Here is a 27777-nt window from a genome sequence, read left to right on the forward strand (position 1 = left end):
ACAAAGTTATCAAAGCATTTATACCATTGTCTAGGTGATTGTTTAAGTCCATACAATGATCTTTTTAACAAGCACACATGCTCAGGTTTCTTATTATCTTCATATCCAGGTGGTTGACTCATATAGATAATTTCATCCAAGTCCTTATGCAAGAATGCAGTTTTTACATCCATTCGTTCAAGTTCAAGATCATAATGAGCAACTAATGCAAGCATAATATATTTAACTACATGTGAGAAAATTTCATAATAATCAATATCGGGTTTCTGAGTAAACCCTTTTGCCACTAATCTGGCATTAAATCTAAGGGGCTGATTCGTTGTATTTCCTTCCTTAATTGTATAAATCCACTTACAATCAACTAAGGATTTATCTTTAGGTTTAGGAACCAAAATCCAGGTTTCATTTTTTCTTAAAGAGTTCATTTCCTCTACCATAGCCAATTGCTGGTCTTTTGAAGACTGACAACTCACAGCCTCCTCATATGTTTTTGGTTCCTTAAAGGCCAGATCTTGATAAGTCAGTAAAGCTAGAGATAGGTAGTCTTTCATTCTAATGGGTTCCCTTATTTCTCTTCTAACCCTATCCCTGGCTAACTAATAACCTTCTAATGAATTTTCTTCTTCACCAACTTCTTGAACATCACCTTCACCTTCTATATTTTCATCAGAAACTTCCCCAGTCTCTTCCTGAACATTATCAGTATATTCAGGAGGTGACAAAGGCTCTACCTGCAGCCTAGTCATCTCTTCTTCCTCACTTCTAGGAGCTCTAACCTAATGTTTATCAGTCATGCAGGGCATATCACTCTCATTGAAGGTCACATTCCTACTTGTGATCATTCTAAACCCCTTCACACTCTTATCCCACAATCTATACCCTTTAACTCCTTCAGGGTATCCCATAAAAACACATTTTTGGGATCTAGGTTCGAGTTTACCACTAATTTGATGGGAAAAGGCTGCACAACCAAAGGTCTTCGGGTAACTATAATCTGGTATTTTTCCAGACCATACCTCCTCAGGTGTTCTGCCATCTAAGGCACTACTTGGGGTTCTATTTATGATATAAACTGCTGTCATAGCAGCTTCACCCCACAGTACTTTAGGAACTCTAGAACTGATCATCATGCATCTTACTTTGTCTAGAATAGTCCTATTCATCCTCTCAACAACTCCATTTTGCTGAGAGGTATAGGGAACTGTTTTATGCCTAAGAATCCCACTATCCCTACATAATTGATCAAAAACAACATTACAAAATTCTAGATCGTTATCAGTTCTTAATACCTTGATTTTCTTCTCTATTTGATTTTCAATTAAGGTTTTCCAAAGTTTAAATTTTTCAAAAGTATCTGATTTTTGTTTTAACAGAAAAATCCAAACCTTTCTTGAAAAATCATCAATCAAAGACAGAAAATATTTGTTTCTTCCTTGAGTAATAGTAGATGAGGGTCCCCACAAATCAGCATGTACATACTCCAGAACAGAAGTAGTCTCATGCTTTCTAGTATTAAAGTAAAGTCTATGTTGCTTACAAGTATACAGTAATCACAAAAAGGAATTTTTGAAATATTATCTTTTCCAAATACACCCATTTTATTCAAAATATGCAGATCTCTTTCACTCACATGTGCCAACCTGTTGTGCTATTTTAAGGTGGCGTCAACTCCAGCAGTTAAGGACTCAACAGTATGACTTGAAACTATTTCAGCTCTAGTGACATATATACCATTTCTTTTGGCATCCTTGAATATTACAAGAGAGCCATTAAAAACTTTTAACAAACCATTTCCAAGTTTAGCTTGGAGACCAATGTCATCTAGATCACCCATAGAAATTAAATTTCTATTTAAATCAGGAACATACCTTACTCTTTCTAGGGTAAAGATATATCCATTTTCAAATTTTAAAGTCACACTACCAATTCCTAAGACTTTACAGGCTGCATTATTACCCATTACTACCTCACCTCCATTCATTTCTTTAAAATTTTCTAAACATGACCTTTTAGAAGTCATATGGAAAGTGCAACCAGAGTCAAGAATCCATTCTTGATTCTGGTCTATATTTGCAGAAAAATTTACAGTATGCTGATCAATAACAGGTTCAGTAACAACATAGACGTCCACAGTTTTATCATCTAGGGATTCAACAATATTTCCCTCATCTATTTTCTTATCCCTCTGTTCATTCTTTTTCTTAAAGCAATCCTTAATAAAATGACCAGATTTCCCACGGCCATAACATTTTCTATTCCCAGTCCCAGTCCTAGACTTTGACCTAGGTCTTCCTCCCCCTTTCTTCTTGTTATTATTATTTCCTTGATAATTCTGATTATCCTGACTATGGTTTTGCCTATTAAATGACCTCCCTCTAACAAATAAACTCTCAGAATCTCTTCCATGCTTCTCAGTTTTAAGTTCCAGATCCTGGATCCTTAAAGAGTTAATAACAACTTCAGGAGTCAAAGAATCCCTGCCATATTTAATGGCACTTTTGACATCGTTATACCTTTCAGGTAATGAATTTAGAAGAATCACAGCCTCGTATTCATCAGACACTGTCTCCCGCATTGGTAATATCTTGAACCAATTTATTAAAGATGTCAAAGTTATCTTCTAAGTCTTTAGTCATGTCAATCTTAAAACTAAAGAATATTTCTAAGAGAAACAGTTTATTTGGTAGGGACTTAACTAAATAAAGTTTTTCTAGTTTTTCCCACAAATCTCTAGCACTATCATGTTTCCCAACTTTTCTTAAAACTTGATCAGATAGATGCAATATAATAGAGGTATAGGCAAGTTCATCACATTCAGTTTTCTGTGCTTCAGTCATAGTATCAGGAAAATCACCAGTTATGGCTTTTGCAACTTTCTGTTAAACAATGACTCCTTTTGTTTTTTGTTGCCAAATGGGGAAATCCCCTTTTCCATTAAAAACTCCAAGTTCAAATGTAGTTGTCGTCATTTGGAATTTTTAATCAACACTAGAAAAATTATTTTGAAGTTCAAAGTTCAACAGAAAAGGAGGTGGTGCAGAATAAAATGTGATAATACACAGGATCACAGAGGTTATTAAGTACCAAGAAGCTTCAAGGATCAAAAAATATTAACACACACAGTGTTCAAAGTAACAAGAAATGGCAATGTACTCAATGCAACAAACTTCAAGTTCCAAATGCCCAAATTCACCAGGATTCCGTAAAGATCATGTCCTTAGGTCAAGGCACAATTTGGGGCATCAGAACTGGAAGCAGGAAAGGGGTAATATGAATATATCAGATAGAATCAATAAATGAATGTAATTAAATTTTTTTTAATTAAGTACGTACATTAGTATACTTCAGAAATATCAACTTAGTAATTCACTAGTTTATAGTAATCACAATATGTATATTTCAGAAATATCAACTTAGTAATTTACTAATTTACAGTAATCACAATATGTAAAACATATACGATTGGGAAGTACAAATTAAATTTTAATAAGGGAAAAAATAGTCGCAAACCAGAGGAGTGATCCTTCAATATCGATCACTCAAACTAGTGACCAAGAAACCTCAAGAACAGTATGGGTCACTCAGGTGGCAAACTATCGGTTCGCGAAAAAAGAACTTGCAAGTGAAAAAACGAGAGCTCCACAAGAAATCAATTGTTAGTACACATTAAGTACTAAAGGGTTTTTCAAAAAAAAAAAATGTCGAATGAATCAGATCTTTTCAGATCTCACTGTGAAAATGAATTTTTCACAACCAGATCTTCGTCGAAGGAATCCTTGAAAGCTCTGATACCACTGATATGATAAAACTCAAGAAATACACCAAGTATTTTCAGATCTCACATAGAGAAAATCGGCCAAGAAATTGGACCAAAACAACTACACAGTTCAATCAATGTTTGGGCTCAGAAATTATCATTGTACCCTTATGTACAATGGTAGTGACACCAAAAACACACCCAAACCCACAAAAGAAATCCAAACGCAGCTACTTCAACGAGCCAAAATGAAAAACCTTAAACTGACTCCACTAAGTCCTTTAAGAAATGAATCACTAAGATTTACTATTCACACAGAAAGAATCGATTTCCAAATCACAGAGAACTTGGAGGAAATGCACGAAGAAGACGAAGGAGTAGAGAGGCAGAGAGAAGGACTCGTTCTAGAGAGTTCAAGAGTCACCAGAAAATATCACGCGGTCAACTAGGGCAACCACCAAAGGTTCCTTATATTGAAGATAACATCACCGTAGATTAGCTGGGTGATCCAATGGCTCCGAGTAGCACACGTGGCCTCATGTTGGGCTCGGGTAGTTGGGCCTCTACCTTTGAATTATCGGGCAATGGAAATATAATACCAGCTATGGGCTAAGTCCTTTTCATCACAGCCCATTGATTAAATTGGATTTTGGCATCACAATCTAAACAGGATTATTTCATATGTACCGAATGGTATTCCTCATCTTACAATGCATACCGGCCCATGTGAATCTAAAAAGGATAATTCTAAACAAACAGGAGCCTGGCACCCCTAGGCACCTCGTCACAGGGGCCTTGATAGGCTCCTACTATAGTAGCAGGCCCCATTAAAAAATGTCGACATGTGGTTCTCACCCCTGTTGTGAGTAGTAGGTAAAAGATTCAATAAAAAAATTCGGTACGTATAGCATGGTCCTATTAGTAATTGGAAGACAAAATGTTTTTAACCCATTGTATATGTCTTTCGAAAATGCGATGACACATCATGTGTTCAACTAGATACTAAAAATAGTCTTTTAAATAATTTTCGTGTCCAAAAACACTTTATAACTTAATTTAAGTAGCAAACTTATTTATGCTTAGCCAGACAAGCTAAATCCAAATGTAAATCAAGCCTAAGGAAAAGTTTAAAAGGTTAAACTTGAGAAAAAATAACTTGAGTTCTGGGTCTTATCAAATTTGGTGAAGCATTTTCGGAAAGTGCTTCTCAAAAGCTTGTTTATGATGTGGTTGCAAAGCCTGTAATTGAGGTAAATTCCAAACTCATGGATTAATCAACTTGCTCCAAAGGGTTTTTATGCATTTTCTAGATTTATCATTGACACTCCACGAAAACACAAATTTTCAAGCTCTTAAAATTTAGAGGTACGTCACTGTAAATGTGAGATTTTTGGACTGATTGGTGATATGTCACTTCTTAGGGTTATATTTGGTATTACGCCGCATTCAAGTTATCCAACCCAAGTTAAGAAGTCGACTCGAGTAGACTTCTAAGTTGCCATCAAGTAGTCTTGATCCCATTCGAAAATTGATCTGAATATTTGATTTCAGCAAAATTGCTCAACCAGATTTGAAAAGGTTGACCTTTTACGATAAATTTCAAGACTAATTTGTGGTTGGATTCATCCGTAGCATTTTTCTTATCTATTCCCTAAACTAATAACAAAGTATTTATTATTATAAACAGTATTAACAAATACTAATTTACAAGTAATCAATCATTCGGGATCTACACTATACGAACACCCTCATTTATCCCTAACAAAAGCCTCGGCCACAAAATTGATCCTACGATAAAAACGAAGAAAAAGACTGCAATGCATGCAATAATTGTCATCTCCAGGAACAAATATACCCAAACTCGGCAATCTCAGTAGAATTGGACCACCTTCCATTTTCATTCAGAACCTCCATAGTACTGCTACTAAAAATTAAACTGAAATCACACTTCAACCTGAACTCTGCTATGGAAAAACATCAATATGGCTGTTGAAATTTTAGCGGGGCAAAATCTCAGCCACACGATCCTCAGCATCAGATGGAATTTCTCTCCCGGGAACCTGAACCTTTAGAAGATTTGTATACCTGTTAATAAAAATGACAGTTTAGCGACAATAGTTAAAATTAACTTCCCAAATTCAGTTTCATGCTGTCTGAATCACTCACTCTGCAGAAGTGAATAGGTGCTCGTGCTCTGCAATGAATGCAAGCAATGCCTGGTAAAAGAAATTCCAATTGTTATTGTTGATGAGAATCTGAATGTTCCAGCTTTCACAGAATGAGCAAGGAACCGAGGGGGAGAGAGTGACCGAGTGGAGAAATTAAATTTAAACCGATAGAAATTGTATTCTCAGATTTACCTCAAAGGGCATGTTTAACAATTCATAGTAAGTCCTGATGCGATCTAATCTCAACTGTATAGCTTCATTATCAATTGAAGAGATAGCAGCCAATGCCTAGAAAGGATCAGAAGAATTATTAACCATAATGAGTACAAAAATGAAAAGGATATGACATAATTTATATTTCATTTCTCCAAAAACAAAAAAATAGGTATTGCAACTGTGGCCAATAGATGTACAGTATCTGACGAAGATGGGAGTTCCAATTATTTGCATTCTACTATCTTTTCTCAAAGTTTGATCCTGTAGCTGGTTGTTAGACAAATTTAGGTATGAGTTTGAGTGTTTGTCAAGGAAAACGAAAAGTTTAGGTGCGGGAATATGGTTCTCAACAAATTTATGAAAAAAAACATTCAGATAAATTTTGGAGATTTTCTCTGATTTTTTTCCTTGTCCATACTCTCTCTCTCTGTTTGTTTGTTTTTTTTTTTTTTTTTTGGTGTGTTAGTGTGGGTTGTGTTGGAGGCTATCTGCGAGTTCATGAAAAATGTTCCTCATTAATAGTTTGAGCTGCAGAACAAGTCACTAAAAGGTTCCTACCCGTTGTTATTTCATTTCAATGACAAAAAGTGAATCTCTAATTTGTACATGGCACTAGATATAATATGTGCTTAGTTGAATAAATTGAACTGAGTTGGACTGTCACGGATTCCTTCTATAATTTCTGATAATCAAATTCATGATCCTTTTCTTCCATTGATAGAATGTTTGCTGAGACTGGACATAAAAGTAGCAAATCAGAGCATAAGGTTTATGATCGTTTCTACTTTACTTAAATGCAGATCAAACAGCAGGGAGAGAGTAGGGGAGATTGAAACTGACCTGTTCCAGCGCAATTGAATTACGGCATATCTGCTGAACCCCAAAAAGGTTAATAGATTTTATATCAACCAAAGCCTATAAGGAAATATTTAGGTCTTTTGTCAGTAATGATTACAAAGAAGGTACTCAGGAGGACTGAAAAAATTTGATTTAAGAGGTAGATTGTGCCAGATAAACCTTCATAAATGCATTTGCTGCAATACTGCATATTCCCCCGAATATGTAATTTCGTTTCGCACCTGCAACAAAAGGCGCCATTTCCTCATCTCGACGGGTTATCTACATTACGTGAACAGAAAAGTTGAAAACCTTGCTTCAAAATGGTCAAAAGAATTTTCAGAAGTTGAAAGGGAATTTTTAAAGAAATGGAAGTATATTTCAAAACTAGTTGCATCTTCCTTCCCTAAAAAATGATTATGAACATTCAAAAGTGAAACCAGACGAAATGAAAGGGATATAGCCAACAAAAAGTAATGCGAGTTATAGTGAAGCTACTCAAGTCAGTCGCTACAATCCTCAAGGTTATAGATGGTCAACAACCATCTTTCAGAACTATCTCTTTGAAAGATTCAAATACGTTAAAAAAATTATAATGCAAAATGAGTAGCATCTTCCTTCCTTTAATGATTATAAGAAATCAAAAAGTAATGCGAGTCAAAATGAAGTGACTCTGTTCAGTCATTACAATCGTCAAGTTAATAGATGGGCAGCATGCATCTCTCAGAACAATCTGTTTGAAAGGTTTAAATAAATTAAAACTACAAAATTATAAGATGCGCGACACATGGCAACTTATGTTTTTTTTATTGGTACTGAAGGAGGAAAGTTTATCAAGAACTTTAACAAGAGCTTACCAAAGAATTATTCCATAAAAAAAATAAAAAAATAAAAAAAATTGGCAGGGGAAAAAAAAAAAAACTAAAAAACACTGATAACATTTTGCCTTTCCCATAAAAGCCATCAGAAGACTACTCACAATTAAGGAAATAAACAGGAAGACTTGCATCACATAATGGCTCAATTCTTCAGGTATCAAACAAAACTAATTGGACCCATATGCTCATGAATTTGTTTGAAAGCTAGAAACAATTTCTGAAAACATTAATGAGGTAAGTGACATGGTATTCCATTTATTGAGTTTTTTAAAAGACAAATATCCATTCCAATTTTTTTTCTTCCGGCTTCATTGGTACAAAATTAAATAGGAGTTCCAAAGAACTCTTCTATCCATAAAATTTTCTACGGCTATAATCTGCTGACAGATTGACAGCAACTGCAAACCGACGATGGAGCGTTTGAGCACACTATGTGATCTGAGTTTGGCTGCCAACTGCACAAAGTTAGCAAAAACCTCCTCAGATAAACATCCACTCTAGCATAACTCAAACTGGTACTCATGGCACTTTCATATTCCAGGAAAATAAGTTAGAATAAGGTCAGCAAGGGAGATTTATTTTTGGTAACGGTGCTGGGGAATGATGTTTGGGTTCTTCATTGTGATTGAAGAAAGGAGTGAGTTTGGAATCAAAAAAAATATTTGAGGGATGTTAAGTAATTCTGTTTTATGAAATCAACCCGAGAGGAAAAAAATAACTCACTACGTTAACTGAAACCGAGATATTTCCGTTCTTCCTTCTGAAATAGAAAGTACATAAACGACTCCAAGGAACTTGAGGAATGCCAGATTCTTAAAATGTAAAAAAGTCCCCAGAGACAACAAATTGTAAGGTACCAGTAATTGGCAACAAAGTGCTAAATACAACTCACCTGGGAAGTTAATGAAATAACAAAATCATCAGGCTCTTCTGCATCTTGGTCATCCAAATATTCCCTATTTGTCATTTCCTATACAAGTTCAAAGGTTGGTTGCTAATATTATTACTTTTATGACTGTGATTCCTGACTGACCTGAATGTAGATAACAAACATGCATGTCAGTACCTGCATATGGAAAATAGTCTCCAGCTGCATCTCTATACGTAGAACCTTTAGGCAATCGATTGACAATTTTCTATACTCATCAGCAAATGATGCAAGATCCTTAGAAGGTGCACTACTTGTTCGAGAATGGTGCATGGGTTTCTGGCTCCGCTTCTCTTCTAGCTGATCACGATCTTTCATGGACGATTTGCCAAGCCTATTGATGAATAAGAAGTTAAATATAAGACATCAATGAACATGCGAGGTTTCAAAATGCATTACATGGAAGAGATAAACAGGACCTTTAATATAAGATACGATACAAGAGACATCTATCAGAACTGGACTAACAGTAATTCATATCAACAAATCCAGAAACTGTGTGTAAATGTACTAAATGTTTAACCAGTTTATCAGAATATACCCAACTTACTTCCTCTGTCCCAAACTTTTCCTCCACAATTTTGTTTCGCAAATCCCAACGGGATGTTCACCTTAAAATTTGGGTGTAATTTTTGCTAACATTTAAAGATTTGTACCATCCATCTTGATAGGCAAAAGTACTCAGTGTTTAAAACCATGAGGGTTATTTCTGATATCAGGAGTCACCAAGAAATGAAAAAAGAAAAAGATCTTAAAATGGCTAACCAGTAATAGGGGCAAAGGAACAATGGACAGAGTGTGGGAATTAACGAACTGTTGCCTGATGGGCTTCTAACGCATACAATCTTCCACCACAAGATCATGTTACCCATTATGGAAGCTGCAGGTATGATCAAGTTCATTTTTTTACCTTTCTGCAATTATTCACTCCTTGCCACCAACCCCACTGTTGTAATTGAAAGCAACCCCACTCTCCTCCCCCACCAAAAAGAAAAGCACAAAAAGGAAAGAGTTAATAAATCTCCATTACAGATGCAAAACTAATGAATCCCCCCTTTGCCAAATCAATATGCCTCAGAAATTGTTTGACTAAAGTCTGCTCATATTTGTTCAAGTTTTCACATTGTGAAATACTACTTGTCATATGTAGAAGCAAGAAAAAAGGAGAGAGAGAGTTGTACAAGCATTCTTTTGTGGTGTTTGGTGGAGGATCATTACAGAACTGACTCAACAAACTCTTTTTATGAATTTTAAAATTCTTGTAAGTTAAGAAGTTGAAAATCGTGCAATTTATACAGCTTTACATTTGGGTGACAGCCATCTCAAAAATGTCTTGCATGGCCCATCATTGAGCATATCAGCCAGCTGATCCTTTTTTTCCGACAAATACGTTCAGAATTGATCCTCCTTTATACTTGATAGAGTGTTGTTCTAACGTCACATGTTCGTACCATCATGCTCAACAGGACTATGAGTTATGCTCATTGCTTGTTATCAAAATATAATTCCTCACTAATTTTGCATTTTCCACAAATCTGTAAGATGGGACACCTCGACTAGTTGACTTTTCTAGACGAGGGATGAATACGAGGCATTATGTATGTGCACCTTTTCCTTGTTACAAGGACTTGCTGGCTAATGAGGACAAGAGAACTCTAGAGCAAAATTAGGTCGAGGCTGCGAATTGTAAAGAGCGACAAGTTTCTTGTGCAAGACATGATTCCAATGTTCGCAGACACAATTTTTCTTCATTTCCCTATGACCACTCATATTTTGTTCTTTCTTTCGCAACCTTGATTATCCCTTTCAAAAGAAATCATAACAGAACTATAATTGAAATCACATTTTCCTTTTCCCTAATATCCTCTCGCTGTATGTAATAACTCACTTCACTTGACTAGGTGGGAGATGATCCTTACCCAGCACTAGCACTCTAGACTTCATCAATATTGTTCAAGTAAGCTCCAAAAATATTGTTCAAGTAATTTAGGACTTCAAGTATGCAATGCCTCGACAGTTATTTTACAATTTATAGCATCTACTGAACCTACTGTAAGAATGATTAAAATCCACCTTAATTTCAGTGGTGTATCGTATTGCATTATATAGAGCTTTACAAGATAGTATAAATGGAATACAAATCAATAATTTACAATGAAATGGAAATCGTGTAAATTAGCCTCCTTCAATTACGTGATTGGCATTGGCATGCTATGGGAAGATTGTGATTGAGGAGTAATATCCTCAATCACGGTATTATTTCCAACACCCCTCGCAAGCTCAACGTCGGATTTGATCGGACATGGAGCTTGGAACGAAAGAGCTCAAATAGAGGTCGAGGAACGCTCTTGGTAAAGATATCAGCAACCTGTAGATGAGATGGGACATATTGTGTACGAAGTTTTCCCGCAACAACAAGCTCACGAAGAAAGTGGTAGTCCAATTCAACATGCTTGGCCCGCTTGTGTGAAATCGGATTGGAGCTTAAAAAAATGGCACTTTTGTTGTCACATAAGAGAGCGGGCTGCTGAGGCATGGATACCTTGAGGTCATGCAGGAGATGTGCGAGCCAGATGAGTTCAGCGGCAGTGGAGGCAAGGGCACGATACTCAGATTCACAGCTGGAACGAGAGACGGTCGGCTGTTTCTTAGCACTCTAGGAAACTAAATTGTCACCAAGATAGATAGAATAATCAGAGGTCGAACGACGAGTATCCAGGCAGCCGGCCCAATCAGCATCAGAATAGGCTACAAGAGCACCAGGAGAAGTGGAAGGGCGGAAATGTAGGCCATAGTGAATGGTGCCTTTAACATAGCGGAGGATGCATTTAACAGCCAGAAAGTGATCATCAGTGGAAGCGTGTATGAATTGACTGACAGAGTTGACAGCATGAGCAATGTCGGGCCTTGTGATAGTCAAGTACTGTAGTGCACCAACGAGGGATCTATAGAGAGTAGGGTCTGAAAACAGAGAACCATCAGCAGAAAGATGTTGAGAAACAACCATAGGCGTGTGAACAGGTTTACTGTCAAGTAATTGAGCTCGAGTAAGAATGTCCCATGCATATTTGAGCTGACTGATGAAGAGACCATCAGAAGTTGGAGTGGCTTCAAGACCAAGAAAATAGCTGAGAGAGCCTAAGTCTTTAGTGGCAAACTCAGAGTTAAGTGTATGAGTGAAGCGGGCAAGAAGTGAAAAATTGTTGCCTGTAATAATGATATCATCAACATAAAGAAGTAAATAGATAATATCGGACTTCTAATGAAAGACAAATAGAGATGTGTCCGCACGGCTGCAAGAAAACCCAAGGCAAATAATAAAGGAGCTGAAGCGCTAAAACCAAGCACGAGAGGCTTGTTTGAGACCATAAAGAGCTTTCTACAACTGGCAAACATGGTCTGGAAAGCGAGGATCAATATATCCCGGAGGCTGTTCCATATAAACTTGATCAGTAAGAGTACCATTGAGGAATGTATTTTTGACATCAAGTTGATGAAGGGGCCATTTTTGTGTAACAGCGAGAGAGAGTACAACCCGAACAGTAGTAGCCTTGATTACGGGACTAAAAGTATCAGTATAGTCAAGACCAGGGACCTGTGTATAACCCTTGGCAACAAGGCGGGCTTTAAGGCGCTCAACAGATCCATCAGGTAAGTATTTGGTTCGGAATACCCATTTGGAGCCTACAATGTTGGTGTTGGCAGGGCGAGGTACCAAAACCCAGGTGCGATTATTCTGTAATGCATGAATTTCTTCATCCATCGCAGCAAGCCAAGCAGGATTTTTAACAGTAGATTTGAAACCTTTGGGCTCAGTCGATGCAAAAAGAGCAGAAAGAAGACCAGAAGAGCCCAAGAAACTAAGATTAGCTGGATATCAAGTCTTGAAAATGCTAGCTTTAGCTCTTGTAAGCATAGGATGAGTGGCCAACGGAAACACTGCAGTAGGTATGGGATCTGCACCAGGTTCAAGCGGACATGAACTTGGAACCGAGGCCTGTAAAGAGGCACCTGCAAGAGAATGAGGATCCTGCAAAGACTCAATCACTGGATCAGTACACATAATACATGGGATTGAGTGAGTTGTGAAGAACGAGTATCCAAGGAGTGGGGGAGGTGGATCTGCATGGGTGAGGCTAGGTTCCAAAAAATTGAAAAAGTTAAGGGAAGATATGGGTTGAGCTTGAGAGGTAGCAATGGAAGGAAAATGAGTTTCATCAAATTGAGCATGACGAGTAATATAGAGCCTAGACGTGGAAGGCTCGAGGCAACGAAACCCTTTGTGAGAGGGACTGTAACCTAAGAAAATACATGGGATGCTGCGAGGAGAAAATTTGTTAGGCATATAATCTCGTAAGCAAGGATACATACGACAACCAAAAGGGTGAAAGTTTTCATAGTTCGGAGGGTTACCATACAAAATCTCAAAAGGTGATTTACCTCCGAGGAGTGGTGTAGGCAAGCGGTTGACGATGTAAGCTGCAGTGCTGAACGCGTCAACCCAAAAGCGAGGAGAAATGTGGGAGTGAAAAAGGAGTGCTAATCCCATCTCAGTTACATGGCGATGTTTTCTTTCAGCACGACCATTTTGGGCGGGTGTGTATGGACATGAGAGCTGATGGTGAATGCCACTAGAGCGGAGATGATCTTGGAAGAAATTACTGGTAAATTCACCACCGCTATCACTTCGGAAAATTTTAATTCGAGTGAAGTATTGATTTTCCACAAATTTTTGAAATTGAATAAAAACATTATAAAAGTCAGATTTCAATTTTAAAGGATAGAGCCACGTGAAACGAGAACAGTCATTGATAAAAATGGCATAATAGACAAATCCTAAACTAGATTTGACTGGAGACGGACCCCAAATGTCGCAATGGATAAGATCAAGTGTTTTCGATGACCTATGTTCATTTCGAGAATAAGGCAAGCGATGACTTTTAGCAATTTGACATGTGCCACATAAAGTTGGAGAAGGCAACAAAGGTGTAAGATAAAGCTGGCCTTTTTTACTCAATAGAGAAATAGCAGAATGATTGACATGTCCAAGTCGTGCATGCCATAAATCATAGGACGCACGAAGCGATTTATTTTTAAGAACAGAAATAAAAGTAGAATGACTTCGCTCAAGCACATATAAGCCTCCATCACGCTTGCCGGTTGCCACCACCCTTCCTGTTTTGCGATTTTGTACAGTGAATATGTTATTAGTAAAGGTAACGGATAAAGGAAAATCTGATGTTAATTTACTGATGGAAAGTAAATTCTTGGTAAGGCGAGGTACAGCTAGGACATCAAGAAGATGTAGATTTGGGGTAGGGGAAATTTAACCAGTATGGGTAATGGGTAGTGAGGCACCATTCCCAACAACCACACAATCCTTACCCATGTAATTTGTGGTCTGATCCAATTTAGAGTGATCCATGGTCATATGGGCTAAAGCCCCTGTATCCAAATACCAGTCAGAGCCCACATCTTCATTTAGAGAACAAGATCTCGTGAAGGCTTCAGCAAGGTGAGCTGGTGTCTCATTCCGATCATAGCGTTGAAGGCATCGATCGGCAAAGTGGCCATCCATCCTGCAAATCTAGCATCTTGGTGGACGACGCCATTGGCTGTAGTTGGAGCGTCCTTGTCCACGACCAGATGAACTACTGCCACACCCACCGAAGCGACCCCGATGACTACGAGAAGAGCCACCACGATGGGTGGAATTTTTTGTGACAGTAAAGGCTGTCGCTACTGGAGAAGATGAGTCAAGGGATTTCTGAAAAATTTCAAAACTTTCGGCCTTTGAGACTAAATCTGCAAATGAGGGCAGAGAAGTTTGGGTCATTTGTGCTGTGGAGAAACTAGAGAAATCAGTACCGAGCCCGCGGAGAAACCAATGCACCTTGTCAGTACCATCAACTGGACAACCAATTGCATGTAGTTGATCACAAATTGCTTTGAAGGAATGGGCATACTCAACAACCGATCTATTGCCGCGTTTGATTAATTGCAAGTCATCCTTAAGGCGTAGTTCTCGAGCTTTAGAACGATGGCTAAATGCATTTTCTAGTGCCAGCCACACATCTCGTGCGGTGGAAAGGCCAACTATCTGAGCCATGGCTTCCTCTGTGAGGGAGGAAAGTAACAAACTGAGGAGACGCTGATCAATAGCTTTCCATGCTAGGTATTTGTCACTTGGCGTGAGAGAAGTAATAGCGTCAAGTTTTGGGGGCTGCACAAGGGTCCCATCAACATGTCCTAATAATTCTTGACTTTCAAGAAGAGGGAGGAGTTGGGCTTTACAGAGAAGATAATTTGAGGAGAAAAGTTTAATGGTGATCATGTGGATTAAGGTATTGAAAGGAAGAAGGGTGGCAAAAGTTTCAGAAGCCGTGAAGGGAAGAAGAAGAACAGGATATGTGGTATGTATGTTAAACCACTTGGCTCTGATACCATAAGAATGATTAAAATCCACCTTAATTTCAGTGGTGTATCGTATTGCATTATATAGAGCTTTACAAAATAATCTAAATGGAATACAAATCAATAATTTACAATGAAATGGAAACTGTGTAAATTAGCCTCCTTCAATTACGTGATTGGCATTGGCATGCTATGGGACGATTGTGATTGAGGAGTAATATCCTCAATCACAGTATTATTTCCAACATACTGTGATATTGAGACCTGTTAATATGATCAAACTCTTCCAATTACTTTTTAAGGCCAGCATAATAGGTCGAGAGAGAGAGAGTCTTTCTGTTCCAAATGACCACTCATATAACTTATTGCATCTACCAATCAAATTAACATAAAACAGGTTAACAGATAAAGACATTCCGAACCTTCAGATCGTCAGTTTAGTTTTCTTCCTAACACCCCCCCTTAGCTCCCCCACCCCCACCCCACACGCACACATATCTAAATTTTAGGTACTGTTCATTTCGGTGAGCCTAGCTGAAGCTTACAAGTGCAAGATGGAAGAACTTGCCTTTCTATTGACTCTGCAACATACTCCAATGAATCACTCAAGGATGCCAATAAAATAAGTTTGTTATCATCACGAATCAAGTTCTCCTGGAAAAAAAAAAAATAATTCAGGCAAAGGAGAACAGAATTTATATGGCAATAGTGTATAACAAAACCACGTCACTGTCTGATGTTTAAACTTAACACACATATTTCACTTCAGATACTTTTATTTCTAGTAGCCTTCTCCCAAGGCAATAAGGGGTCCTAAGACGTAAGAGTGGATAATAGCCTTCGAAAGTGTGGGTACCTGCTTAATTGGCCTTAAATTCAATAATATATCACTTAATTCCATTTCAACCTCAGTGGTCTCCTCATCAGAAGCATTGGTTTCTGGAATTCCCTGGTCAAGTGAATTCTGGAAACATGCACTGGCTGGATCAAGTCGCATCAGATTTTCAACATCATGTCTTCCAATGAGCATATAGCTTTGCTTCTCAAGGACAGCCTAATATATGGAGCAGAAGCAAACCAATAGATTAGAAGGAAAGAACAGCAAAATAATGAATAACTGAAGATAGTATCAGAACTTCACAATAGAAGAACACGAAGACTTCTAACAAAACTGTGATTCTCTACATGTCCATACATTTGCTTATCCCAAAAACTTTTAAAGCCCTTGTTGGAGGCACATTATTTTCCTTAGAATGCATTTTTAAATAGTATATTGATAGAAAATGTGTGGTTAAATAATAAAGAGAAGTTTTGGATTTGTGTGTAATATTATTTTATTGAAGAATGTGTGGTTGAAATGATGTCAAATTACTGTTAAAGAATGTATTTTTTTGAAAAAATGTGGCTCAAACATGGCCAAAATAACATTTTTATATTCCCGTACTATATTAATGTTTGAAACATGGACCTAGTTTATAGTCCACCTAGCATTATGTCTAGGAGAATATCCTCTCAATCAGCCAAGAAGCTATATTTTGATTTTCCCAGCATTTCTTCAAATTATTTCCCAAGAAAAACAAGGTGCTGAACATTTATTTGTAAATTAGAACCCAGAACCCAAAGGACCGTAAGTTCTAAACCACAAAAATTATGCAAAGAGATAGACTGAAAAGAAGGAAAGAGCGCAATGCGCATGTTTTTTGCTTGTAAGGAAAAAGAAAATAGAAGGCTTAATCAAATATGTAAAGTATGGTTCAAACATTAAAAAAAAGGTGAATAAAGGAAGCATCCATGCCTCCATGTATGATGTTCGGCATCTTTCGTATGTTCTTTCCAGAAAAGTTTGCACATAGTTGATGAGATCACCAGCAAATTTAGGCATTGCTTGAGCCCATCCAAGTACCTAGGTGAAAGGGAGTTTCGTTTGAAAAAGACTGGTTAGAAATGAAAAAACTTTATACTCCTCCTATGATCATGAAAACCAAGAACGTCTAGGATCTGAAATCAAGAATACCTCTTTTGCTAACAAATCTATTGCCAATAGTCCTTGTAAAACTGGTCGTCCCTTCTCAATTAATGGAGTATAAGAAGCAGCTGCATGTGCTCGTGGGCGAAAAGCTGCTGGGCCTATTCTCAATTTTAAACAGAAACCAAAATCAGAAATTGTTGTGATGCATCAGTTACATGACGTAATGAGGGCAGTTCTTCATAATTATCAGTCTCCAATACTAATCTCTTAAAGAGAATTATTCAACCAAGTATACAATTCAAATTCGCCTTTACATAATTAAATGTTTATCCTGACAACAATTCAGGTGAACTGGAAGGAAAGTTACGCAGGAAAGCAATGAACATGTCCAAACATGCCAGTCTCCAGATAACTTTCACATCTTCACCATGATCTAATGAGAAGGCTCCACAAAATTCCCTTTTATTTAAGAAGGCTAAATAAATTAAAATGGTGATTCAGCATGTATCTTTTCATTGCGCATGCTAATGATTTTATATTCTCACACTTTCTGCCACAATCTAGTCCCTCTGACTTGAAATCCTGGTTTGTCATATAAATCTAATTGATATATGCCTTCCTTTCAACTCTTAAAGTTACATGGAATCGATTTTAATCTCTTATCCCTTTAGAAAGAGAACCTGCATGCAAGCATCATTGCCCTTTTATGAACTATATCACATCTGTTCTTGGGTGTTTCCTGGAAAAAACTGAAGAATCCATGTAAATTAAGCAGCTACTGGCAAGACGTGCCAATATTTAAAGTTATCAGAAGCAGCACTACTGCTTTGAAACAAGTGTTGATATCAATCCAAACAGAAAAGAATTGCACTCAAACTTGCAACATCAAATGCATAGTGAAATCATAATAATAGTCTAAAGAAAAGAATGAAACACAAGGATGCAATATTAACTAGCTAAAAAGATACAAGACTTGCTTGATATAGCTTGTTGTACGCCTTTCCGGTAATCCACGAACATTGTAGGTAAAAAGTGATCCTTCACAAAGTTCTCCACAAATGTTAGCAATCCATCATTCCTGCAAAATTAAGTAAAATAAAAATAAATAAATGAAAGTCATGAAACTCAATTACATATGTATAATGATTACAAGCAATAAAAGAAAGGAATTAAGATCAGCCACACCCCCAAGCTTTGGTTGGCTTTCATCAACGAAACAGTAAAATCAAATCTCAAACTAAATGGAAAATAAAAAAGAGAGAGATATGGATTGATGATTTTTTCCATCACGATTACATTGAATATTAATTTGGGTGAATTTCGTGAGTGTTTGTTTTGGGCATAATCTGTGGAATGGGAATCTGGGGATTTTCGGAGAAGTTAATTAAGGGGAGCGTTTGGATGTGTTAACCTAGCGATTAATAGTTTTTAATTTAGGATTGAAATTATTTTCTATATATCACTTATTCTATAATATTGTACTAATTGTGAAAATAAAAATGATGATTGTATAATGTAAATATTTTATTAAAATGTTGCATGGGGCATAATTTCCTCTGAAGGACATGGTGATTTATAAAGATCTTTTATTTTCGACTCCAAGAAGGATGAACATTTCAGGACTAAGACAATCACTTCAACTTTCATCTTTTCTTTTATTCTGTCCATTCATCCCATGAAAGAACTTGTTCGATTGAACTACAAACTCTATAAAAATGATGATTGTATAATGTAAATATTTTATTAAAATGTTGCATGGGGCATAATTTCCTCTGAAGGACATGGTGATTTATAAAGATCTTTTATTTTCGACTCCAAGAAGGATGAACATTTCAGGACTAAGACAATCACTTCAACTTTCATCTTTTCTTTTATTCTGTCCATTCATCCCATGAAAGAACTTGTTCGATTGAACTACAAACTCTTTTCAGAATCTTTTAACTTTGCTAGTGACGCCACTAGTTGTAACAAAGTTATCCTATATGTGTTACTTCTGCCATCTCAAAAATTTTGTACATTTCAATTTTTATATTCTTGTCATATTTTTATATTTTTTTTTATAAGTAATCAAATATTTTATTAATTACGAATAATATACAGAAAATGTATTATCAATTTATACAAGAAAGAAACGACATAAAGTTGCGCAACCCGTCTATACGATTAGTAACCGCTGCATTAAACCAATTATACAAGGTCAAATAAAATGATTCTTTGATATGCTATGTAGTCCTTGAATGATCGTCAAAACAGCACTTGTTTCTCTCCCTCCACACACATCAAACGATGCACCCTGGAATGAGGTCCCAAGCAAGCTAACTACCCTTATTACGAAATTTTCTCCTCCATGCTTCAGTACATCCTTCATACACCGCAGAAAAACCCAAACCATGTGCTGAGAAACTAGAATATCGATCCACAGGGACTAGCAACATCACAGTGAAGGAACAAATGGTCAATCGTTTCCCCATTCCTCCTACACATATAACACCACTCCGTAACATAAAAATCCATTATTCGAAGGTTATCCACCGTTAATACCTGTCACTTCACAATCGTCCACAATAAAAATGCCACCCGAGTGAGCAGTTTACATTTCCATACTATCTTTTAGGGGAATGAGCTCTCCGCAGATCTCTATAAGGACCTAAAATAAGTACGAACTGAGAAAATATCGTCCCATACCAAACTCCACCTGCTACAATCACCATCTTCTACCCTAATGCATGCCTCATACGAGGAGGTCATAAGCATCACATAATCACCCAACTCCCAGTCCTGCAAAGCCATCCGAAACGTAATGTTCCAACTGATATTCCCATTATGTATATGTAGAACTTTGTTCACCATAGCAAATGGCATCAGAGCAATACGATACAGAGAAGGAAACTCCACTCTTAACGGCCGATTTCCACACCAACAATCTTCCCAGAATTTGATAGTATTGCCATTTCCCACCACAAACATCAATCTATCCTAGAAGTCTCTGATAGACATCCAATCAAATTGCAGTCCAAGTCATCAACAATTCTAGAGTATTCCATAGGTTGTTAGCAAAAAGGGGTAAAAGGGTAATAGATAGCTAGCAAATTGTCTATAAATGTAAGGGAGAGTTGGGATATTCATTCATTCACGTTTTTCTTGGTTGCAAGTCTTGGGAGAGAGACCAGGCCTCTCGAAAGCCTTGGATTTCTTCCGCCTTCTTTCATTTCCAGTAATTCAATAAAAGTATATTCAGTGTTGAATCTTTTACTACCTAAGGATCCTATCAATTTGGTATCACAGCTAGATTTCGATCCTAGGACCTGTGGGTTATGGGCCCACCACGCTCTCATGCTCCCCAGTTCTTCTTGTAACTCACCTTTGATTCCATCTATTTGGGATTCCAAAACACTGATTCATTCAGCAATCGTCATTCTCTTCAGGATCTCGGCTCTGATACCAAATTGAAATGGTATCAGAGCAACCATTCTGGCCTTGGGTTATCAAATCTGGAGATGAAAAGCAAGTAGAAAATTGACTGGCAGAGACGAAAATTGATGGAATTCAGTTGGAAATCCATGAAGATATGAAAACACTAAAATCTAAAATTAACAAGGTAATGTCCGGGATGATGGAGAAGATGGATCTGATAATGAAAAAGTGGGATAGAAAGGACATTGGAATTGGAATTAATTTGACCGGAAACAATGCGGATCCAGAAATCTCACCTAAAAACAACGAAACAGGAAAAGGTACAGTTAGAAGAAGTTGTCGGGAGGAAGTCGTCGTCAGAGAAAACCGGAGACTAATTGAAATCTTACCATCACCATCACCGGAGAAGAAGAAGAGACATGAGCATCTCGTGGAAAGGGTCGCTGCAAATCAACTGAACCTGGAGAAGAACGAAGGAAAATTGCTGGATTTGATGGATCTAGACTTGGGCAAGGAAGTGGCTAGAGCGTTGATGACAGGAATGAAATGAAGCAGGCCCAATTACAATACGGCCTATCTAAAGCTAAAACCAGTTCATATAACCCAAATGCTTACAGCCCAAATACCATCCACCATTACTCCTTTGATCAAATTATGTACCAAACTCATCAGACCATCGCTCCCGTTCCAAAACCCACCATGGCATCACCTGAACCTGAGGAAACCGGAGCAAGTACTGACAGCCATAACTGTAAAGAAGAACTAGGTGAGGTAGAGGTCCGCGATCATAGGCCGTATGTGCTGATTGTGGAAGGAATGGCAGCTCTATTGCCGGCAATTTCAGATGCGGGGAAAAAGGGGACGGGCAAAAGAGTGAAGAAAAGGAGAGAACCACCTTCAAATCTGAAATCCTACCCATAATTGATGAAACTGAAGCTACCACTGGCGGCCGAATTTGTAGGGGTTTTCGGAGCTTGTTCAATATTCTGGTAGCTCCCTTCTCGACATTACCTCAGAAGTTATTTTTGGGCAATCTTGTTAATGGGTTTCAAACAATGTTACAACATGAAGGTTTGGGCCAACTTTTGAAATGGGCCCAAAGGCTACAAGACAAAAATGAGCTCATTAAGCATGCCACACCGATTTACAACCCACACAAGAATGGAAAAAAAATTCCCTAGCCCAAACTCTTTGACAGTTTCTATAGAAGCAACTGGTTATGGAATTTGTATGGATAAAATTTTAATGATGGATGGACGATTGGCTAAACATGTTAATAGTTGCTGCAAGCTTACTCCAAAAAATGGAAATTCGAATTTTGAAGTTGAACCCCATCTCCACCTTGAGGACAAGGTGAATTTTGAGGCGGTGGGTAATGAAAGACATCCAATCAAATTGCAGCCCAAGTCACCAACAATTCTAGAGTATTCCATAGATTGTTAGCAAAAGGGGTAAAAGGGTATTAGATAGCTAGCAAATTGTCTATAAATGTAAGGGGGAGTTGGGATATTCATTCATTCACGTTTTTCTTGATTGTAAGTCTTGGGGAAGAGACTAGGCCTCTCGAAAGCCTTAGATTTCTTCCCCCTTCTTTCATTTCCAGTAAATTCAATAAAAGTATATTCAATGTTGAATCTTTTACTACCTAAGGATCCTATCAGTCTCTCCACCCTCGTTGAATATACTTCCATAAACTCACCCTATAAGAACTACGACCCTCAATTGAGCACCATCCTCCCTTCATAACACCATATTTCGCTTCTATAATTTCTCTCAAAAAGTTCTCCTGTCCATTCGAAATCTCCACAACCACTTACCCAACAAAGCTTTATTAAAAACTACTAGACTTCTCAATCCGAGCCCCCCACTCATTATGGGAGAACAAACTGCCTCCCAATTGACCAAGTTAAGTTTCCTCTTCTCCCCTAACCCTCCCCATAGAAACTCCATTTGAATCATCTCTAATCTTTTTGCCACTGAGACAGAAATAGGAAACAATGACAAGAAATAAGTAAGGAAGTTCGATAGGGTAGACTTAATGAGGGTAACACGGCCTCCCTTTGAGAGGTACATACATTTCCAACTCGCTAGCCTCCTCTCCAACTTTTCCACAATGCTGGTTCAAATATGTATGCTTTTAAATCGTGCTTCTAGGTAGAGTCCAAGATATGACATAGGCAGCTGTGCTACTCTACAACCCAATATAGCTGCCAACTCCTCCACATTATCGACATCTCCCACTTTGATAGCCTCAAATTTCCCCAAATTTATCTTCAATCCAGACATAGCTTCAAAGAAAAAAATTGAAAAGAAAAAAATAGCAATTGCTATTCTGCACAAATCATTTAATAGGGTTTCATTTCTAAATGCAGCTACTGTACATTTTGTAATACTGTCTTACTGATTTTAATAAAAATGCCCTAGCTTTTTCAATAATTATTCTGTCTGGTTTTCACAGAAATAGGTCACATTCTCTATCAGGTACGAGTTCAACTCTAGAACATCTTAATATGGTTTCATTTCTAAATTATTCGGTCCTACTTCATAAAGCATGCAGCTACTGTACGTGTTGTAACACTGTCTTACTGATTTTAATAACAATGCCCTCGCTTTTTCAATAATTATTCTGTCTTGCAGGTTTTCACAGAAATAGGTCACATTCTCTATCAGGTACGAGTTCAACTCCAGAACATCTTAATTCTCCAAGCCCTTGAGCAGGTGATGCAAAAATCATATCTTTGTCTCTTTTTCTTGAAAGATATCTTTAGACTTCTGAAGCCAGTCAAAGAAACAAATGAACCCCTAATTCGTTCATGATTTCAAGCTTAAACAAGTCGACAATCTAGAGTCATTATCCTTTCCATTTAAATAAAACCTGCAGACCTTCCAATTTCAAGCAATATGATTATTCTGATAAAGATGACCTGATCTTCCCTTTGTAAATCCTATAGACTTATTCAATCAAATCTTCCACAAAAATCACTTATAATCAGCACGACATAACTTGACCAACATCAATCTGAAATGCAAGTTTATGTTGCAGCAAAGCTGCTAATCATTTCTCCGGTTTCATGTTATCTGTGAAAAGTCAAACTAGTCACAAGAATATCAAAATTTAGATGAAGAAAAACGTGAACAGGTAAAACATATAACATTTCATTCCTAGTACCTCAAAAAAGTAAAATTTCACCCCTATTATATACATGGGATCTTGTTACATGTACATAAAGATTTACATGGTGGATTATATAATGTCACATGGCACTCTACCATTTGCCAGTTTAAAACACAATCAACTTTTTCATCCAATCTTTTCAATCCACATCATACTATGTAATCCATTATGTATATTTTTTATGTACAAGTAGCAAAATCCTTATAGATGATATGCACAGATATTTAAGAGATGAAAATAACTTGAACTTCAACATATTTACTTAATTATTACAATATTTGCATATAAATGATTAAAACGTGCATTGTCAAGTGTAAGAAAGGTGTGTGATGCACTCACCCAAGTTGACAAAACTTTTCAGGAAGCATTGATGCAACTTTATCCGTAAACTGCAGATGTAGAGAGGGAAAAGGCGACAATTAGAAAATGTCTTTCTGTAGATAAAAACGTACCAGAAAAAGGCCATCTCTTTCCATCCTCTAGTCAATACCTGAACAACAGGCCTATACACAGATGCAGCTAAATATATGCCTTGTTCAGGTAACACTGCTGCAGTCCCGTAACCTTCTTGGAGTACATTTGGTCCCCTTCTACTCCATCCTTGGCGGATAAGGTCAGACCCTGAATAGATTTAATCGTCAGTTCTGTACCGAATAAAAAAAAAAAAAAAAAAAAAAGGAGTCTAAACAGGGATATCCTGATGCAATTTGCAGCTTCTCAATTATTAAATATTCAGAAATAAAAGCTGATTTCTCTTCTTTTTATTCTTTTTTCCATTATTTTAACTTCAGAGGAGAAGCACTTCTTGAACACAGTTGAACAACGGATGCAATTAACACAATATTTATTCCAACTGCTGGTACCGTATACACAGAACTTTTTGCATTAGACGAGATAAATCAAGCCTAGGGAAAAGTTTATTTTGCAGGAAAATGTATAATCACGATGCTTGAGATTAATAAGCACCATTGCAAGTTCATATTAAAGAAGCTCAGTCTCAAAACTAAAATATAAGGAAGACAATATAATACACTGAAAGGACTCAAGTTTATAGCCAAATGGCCTTCGACTAATCCAGGATGTGCCATATTCACATTTTTCATGGATTATTTAAGTTTTTTTTAAATAATAAATTGATCGGCATGTACTGAACTATTTCTATATCATCATAAAGAATTATCATTCCACCCTTTTTTACCTATTCTCCAAGACCAAGTATTTTCACGGCAAAAAAAACACACACACACACGTGCGCGTGCGCGTGCGCATACAAGCAAAACAAAAGAACCAAATCTAGGAAAATAGGTTTGTTAGTGGACCTTCCATGCCGCTTCAATTTCTCACATCAAGCTGATTCTTCACCATCCAGTTTCCAGATATTTCAACAAACAGGACTTTCTTACGTTATTATGAGAATCACTTTGGAAAACCAAGGGGCTTTATTTTACTCACCTACATCACTTTCCTTTTTATTTGTTATAAACTATCACATTAAACCAAACAGACAAAAAAATACACATTCATAGCTGACCAGGTTGTTTAAGAACATATGCTCACAGCTTACTGCATTATTGTACTTTTACCATTTTTACCAAAATAAATAAATAAACTATATGTTTTCCATAACATTACGAATGCTATCAAGTGATCCCACCTGTATTACAAATAAGTACCTTTTTCCATGTACGAATGTGTAATAATATCATCTTTCTTGTATAAGCTATTAATAGAGAAGTCTTGCATATATAATTAAAGTAAACCACCAAAGAATTGATGCCATCAATATATTCTTTTGGTAGCTCAGGAAAATACATTAATAGGGAAATCTATGATATCAAAGCAATCAAAACAACTATAAAAAATGGCATTAGTAATTCATCCCATACCCTGATTAGGAATCGGTATAGTAGCATCTGTGAAGCGAAATGCAAAGGTAAGACCATCTTCTGACCTGTAAGTCATAAATAGCAGATAAATAATTATTGATTGATTAAAAAAACCAAATTTGCAATTTCAACGTACCAAAAACATAGTTTACAATGATGCAGGGAAAGATTAATATTCAAATTGAGAATGCTTTCCATCCCTGCAACCGTGAAAAAAGGGAACAAGGTGAATCTCACCCCCACCCCCATCCCCACTCCCACCCAAAAAACCTCTCACAACAATGCACGGACACTCAAAACAAAATGGGCAGCTATAAAAATTAACCAAACAATCGGGCATCCTACTACTACAACCTTGTTACTGAGTTCATAATCAAATTGTTATTTTCTGTCAACTGTGCCTTCCTACACCGCTAGTTCAGCATCTCACGTTCAGTTGACTGAAAATATCATGTCTAGAGTCCTATTTCGTCAATATATCATGGAACCTGATTTTGTATATGGAAAAAGCTCAAGTAAAAATGTCTCAATAAAAGTATGTGAGAAAAAGCAATCTAGTTACGAGCAGGAACACAAGAAAAACCACCCCTCCACCCGCCAAAAAAATTAAATATCGCGATAATAACAATTTTTGAACATAAAATCCAAACCTATCTAAAATAGGAATCTCTTTGGACATCTATCTAGAAGTCGAGGAACTATTAAAGCATATTCAAGACTCCTATATCAACAGAAACCACGAATCCTCCAGTTACAAAATAAGGATGTCCACATCCTATCAAACTAATGTTCAAGTATATAAACCTCCACACCCTCCATCCCCGAGAAGCAGGTATTATAATCTGATAACATAACCAATATTCTGCATATGGACGGCAAGCGATAATGACCTAGCAATTCATGCACAGAGATGCTCTATTTTCTCTCCATCTATTTTCCTGACTGGCTAGAGCATTGAAGGGCCTTCGATGATAAGATTAATGCTGCCTAACAGATGAATTGTTTTAGCGTTCTGTCATTAATACGAGATCACAAAGCATAATAAGGAGATTCAAGCATATTTGGATAGTTTCCGAATTTTGACATCAACAACGATTATAAACAACTAATGAAAGTAAAATGAGGGGAAGAAAAATGTGATTGTACCAATAAAAGAAGAGAAGATAGAGTAGAAAACTTCCAAAAATAGACAAGGTAGGAAGATACAGGAAAATTTAAGACACAGCAATCAGGTGTTTATTTACTTGCCTCTTGTCCTTTGAGGGGGCTTTGCTTGCAAGTCTAGCAGTTTGTACAGCGGCATCTGCAGATGCAGCTTCAGGAGTTGCTCGTAAGATCTCGCATATGAGTTGTTGACACTCGCTCTATCATGTATTTAGAGGAATATAATTACAATAACAAACTTGTCTTTACATGCACACTACCATCATAACGAAACATGTGATTCAGGAACGATTTTTCTGTGTTGAAAAGGAAATAGCAAACAGAAAAAAAAAGGGACTACCTGCAACACAGTTAAGGAAAAACCAAGGGTGTACCCGCCAGTATCATGAGATGCATCAGAATCAGGATTCCAATTAATATCTGCAGCCATTACTTTTGGTGTGTTCAAGTCAACTTGTTGCGACGACTTCAATTCAAGAAGTTCTCCAACAATAATATGGTTTTCTGAAAAATCATTGCAGTTAAAGACGTCAGGATATTGAAAAGACCTTTATAAAAAATACATGAACTTCCGTAACATAATTATAATATCTAACCGAATATCCGAACAACAGTTTCTAGAACTGAATCAAGGAGTTCCTTCGCTACCATTTGTGCTGTTCCGGCAGGAGACATTACTGGGGAGACAGGGCTGACTGCTAACAAAGTTCCAGCCAATGTTATCCCATTCTGACGCTTTTGTTTAGGCAATCGGTGACTCTCCAGTTGCCCTTTTAGATAATGGAGACCTGTAAGCATACTCGAGGTAGCTTGGCCGATGCCAGGCCTAGAACTGTTAACATGATCTGCCTTAGCTTTGATCTTGGCAATAATTATCTCACGAATTGTAGGCCGCAATCTTTGGCTGTTAAGAACAGATAACGAAGAGGGTGTTTGATGAGAATTAAAATTAGATTTTTTAGTAGATTGTA

The 27777-nt window shown here is 37.1% G+C and overlaps 1 protein-coding gene across 5 annotated transcripts in view; it reads right to left on the reverse strand.

Annotated features, from left to right (window-relative positions):
- Nucleotides 1-5414: 5414 nt before the first annotated feature.
- LOC111405435 (exocyst complex component SEC8-like) overlaps nt 5415-27777 on the reverse strand; it is a 30608-nt gene continuing 8245 nt past the window's right edge. For 4 of the 5 annotated variants that reach the window (XM_023034313.1, XM_023034310.1, XM_023034312.1 and 1 more), the window contains 18 exons: nt 27403-27710; nt 27147-27310; nt 26891-27006; nt 25643-25707; nt 24247-24377; nt 24096-24145; nt 18145-18245; nt 17213-17325; nt 16994-17101; nt 16055-16252; nt 15767-15852; nt 8923-9118; nt 8749-8826; nt 7159-7260; nt 6982-7056; nt 6118-6213; nt 5924-5973; nt 5415-5842 (listed from right to left, as the gene is read on the reverse strand). In XM_023034313.1, the coding sequence (XP_022890081.1) occupies nt 5755-5842; nt 5924-5973; nt 6118-6213; nt 6982-7056; nt 7159-7260; nt 8749-8826; nt 8923-9118; nt 15767-15852; nt 16055-16252; nt 16994-17101; nt 17213-17325; nt 18145-18245; nt 24096-24145; nt 24247-24377; nt 25643-25707; nt 26891-27006; nt 27147-27310; nt 27403-27710 (2125 nt within the window). In that variant the 3' untranslated portion in view covers nt 5415-5754. The remainder of the gene's footprint in view (nt 5843-5923; nt 5974-6117; nt 6214-6981; nt 7057-7158; nt 7261-8748; nt 8827-8922; nt 9119-15766; nt 15853-16054; nt 16253-16993; nt 17102-17212; nt 17326-18144; nt 18246-24095; nt 24146-24246; nt 24378-25642; nt 25708-26890; nt 27007-27146; nt 27311-27402; nt 27711-27777) is intronic. The other variant, XR_002704786.1, reaches the window with a different exon arrangement.

The sequence above is a fragment of the Olea europaea genome, chromosome 12 (assembly GCF_002742605.1).
Source record: "Olea europaea var. sylvestris chromosome 12, O_europaea_v1, whole genome shotgun sequence".
NCBI classification, from domain to species: Eukaryota; Viridiplantae; Streptophyta; class Magnoliopsida; order Lamiales; family Oleaceae; genus Olea; species Olea europaea.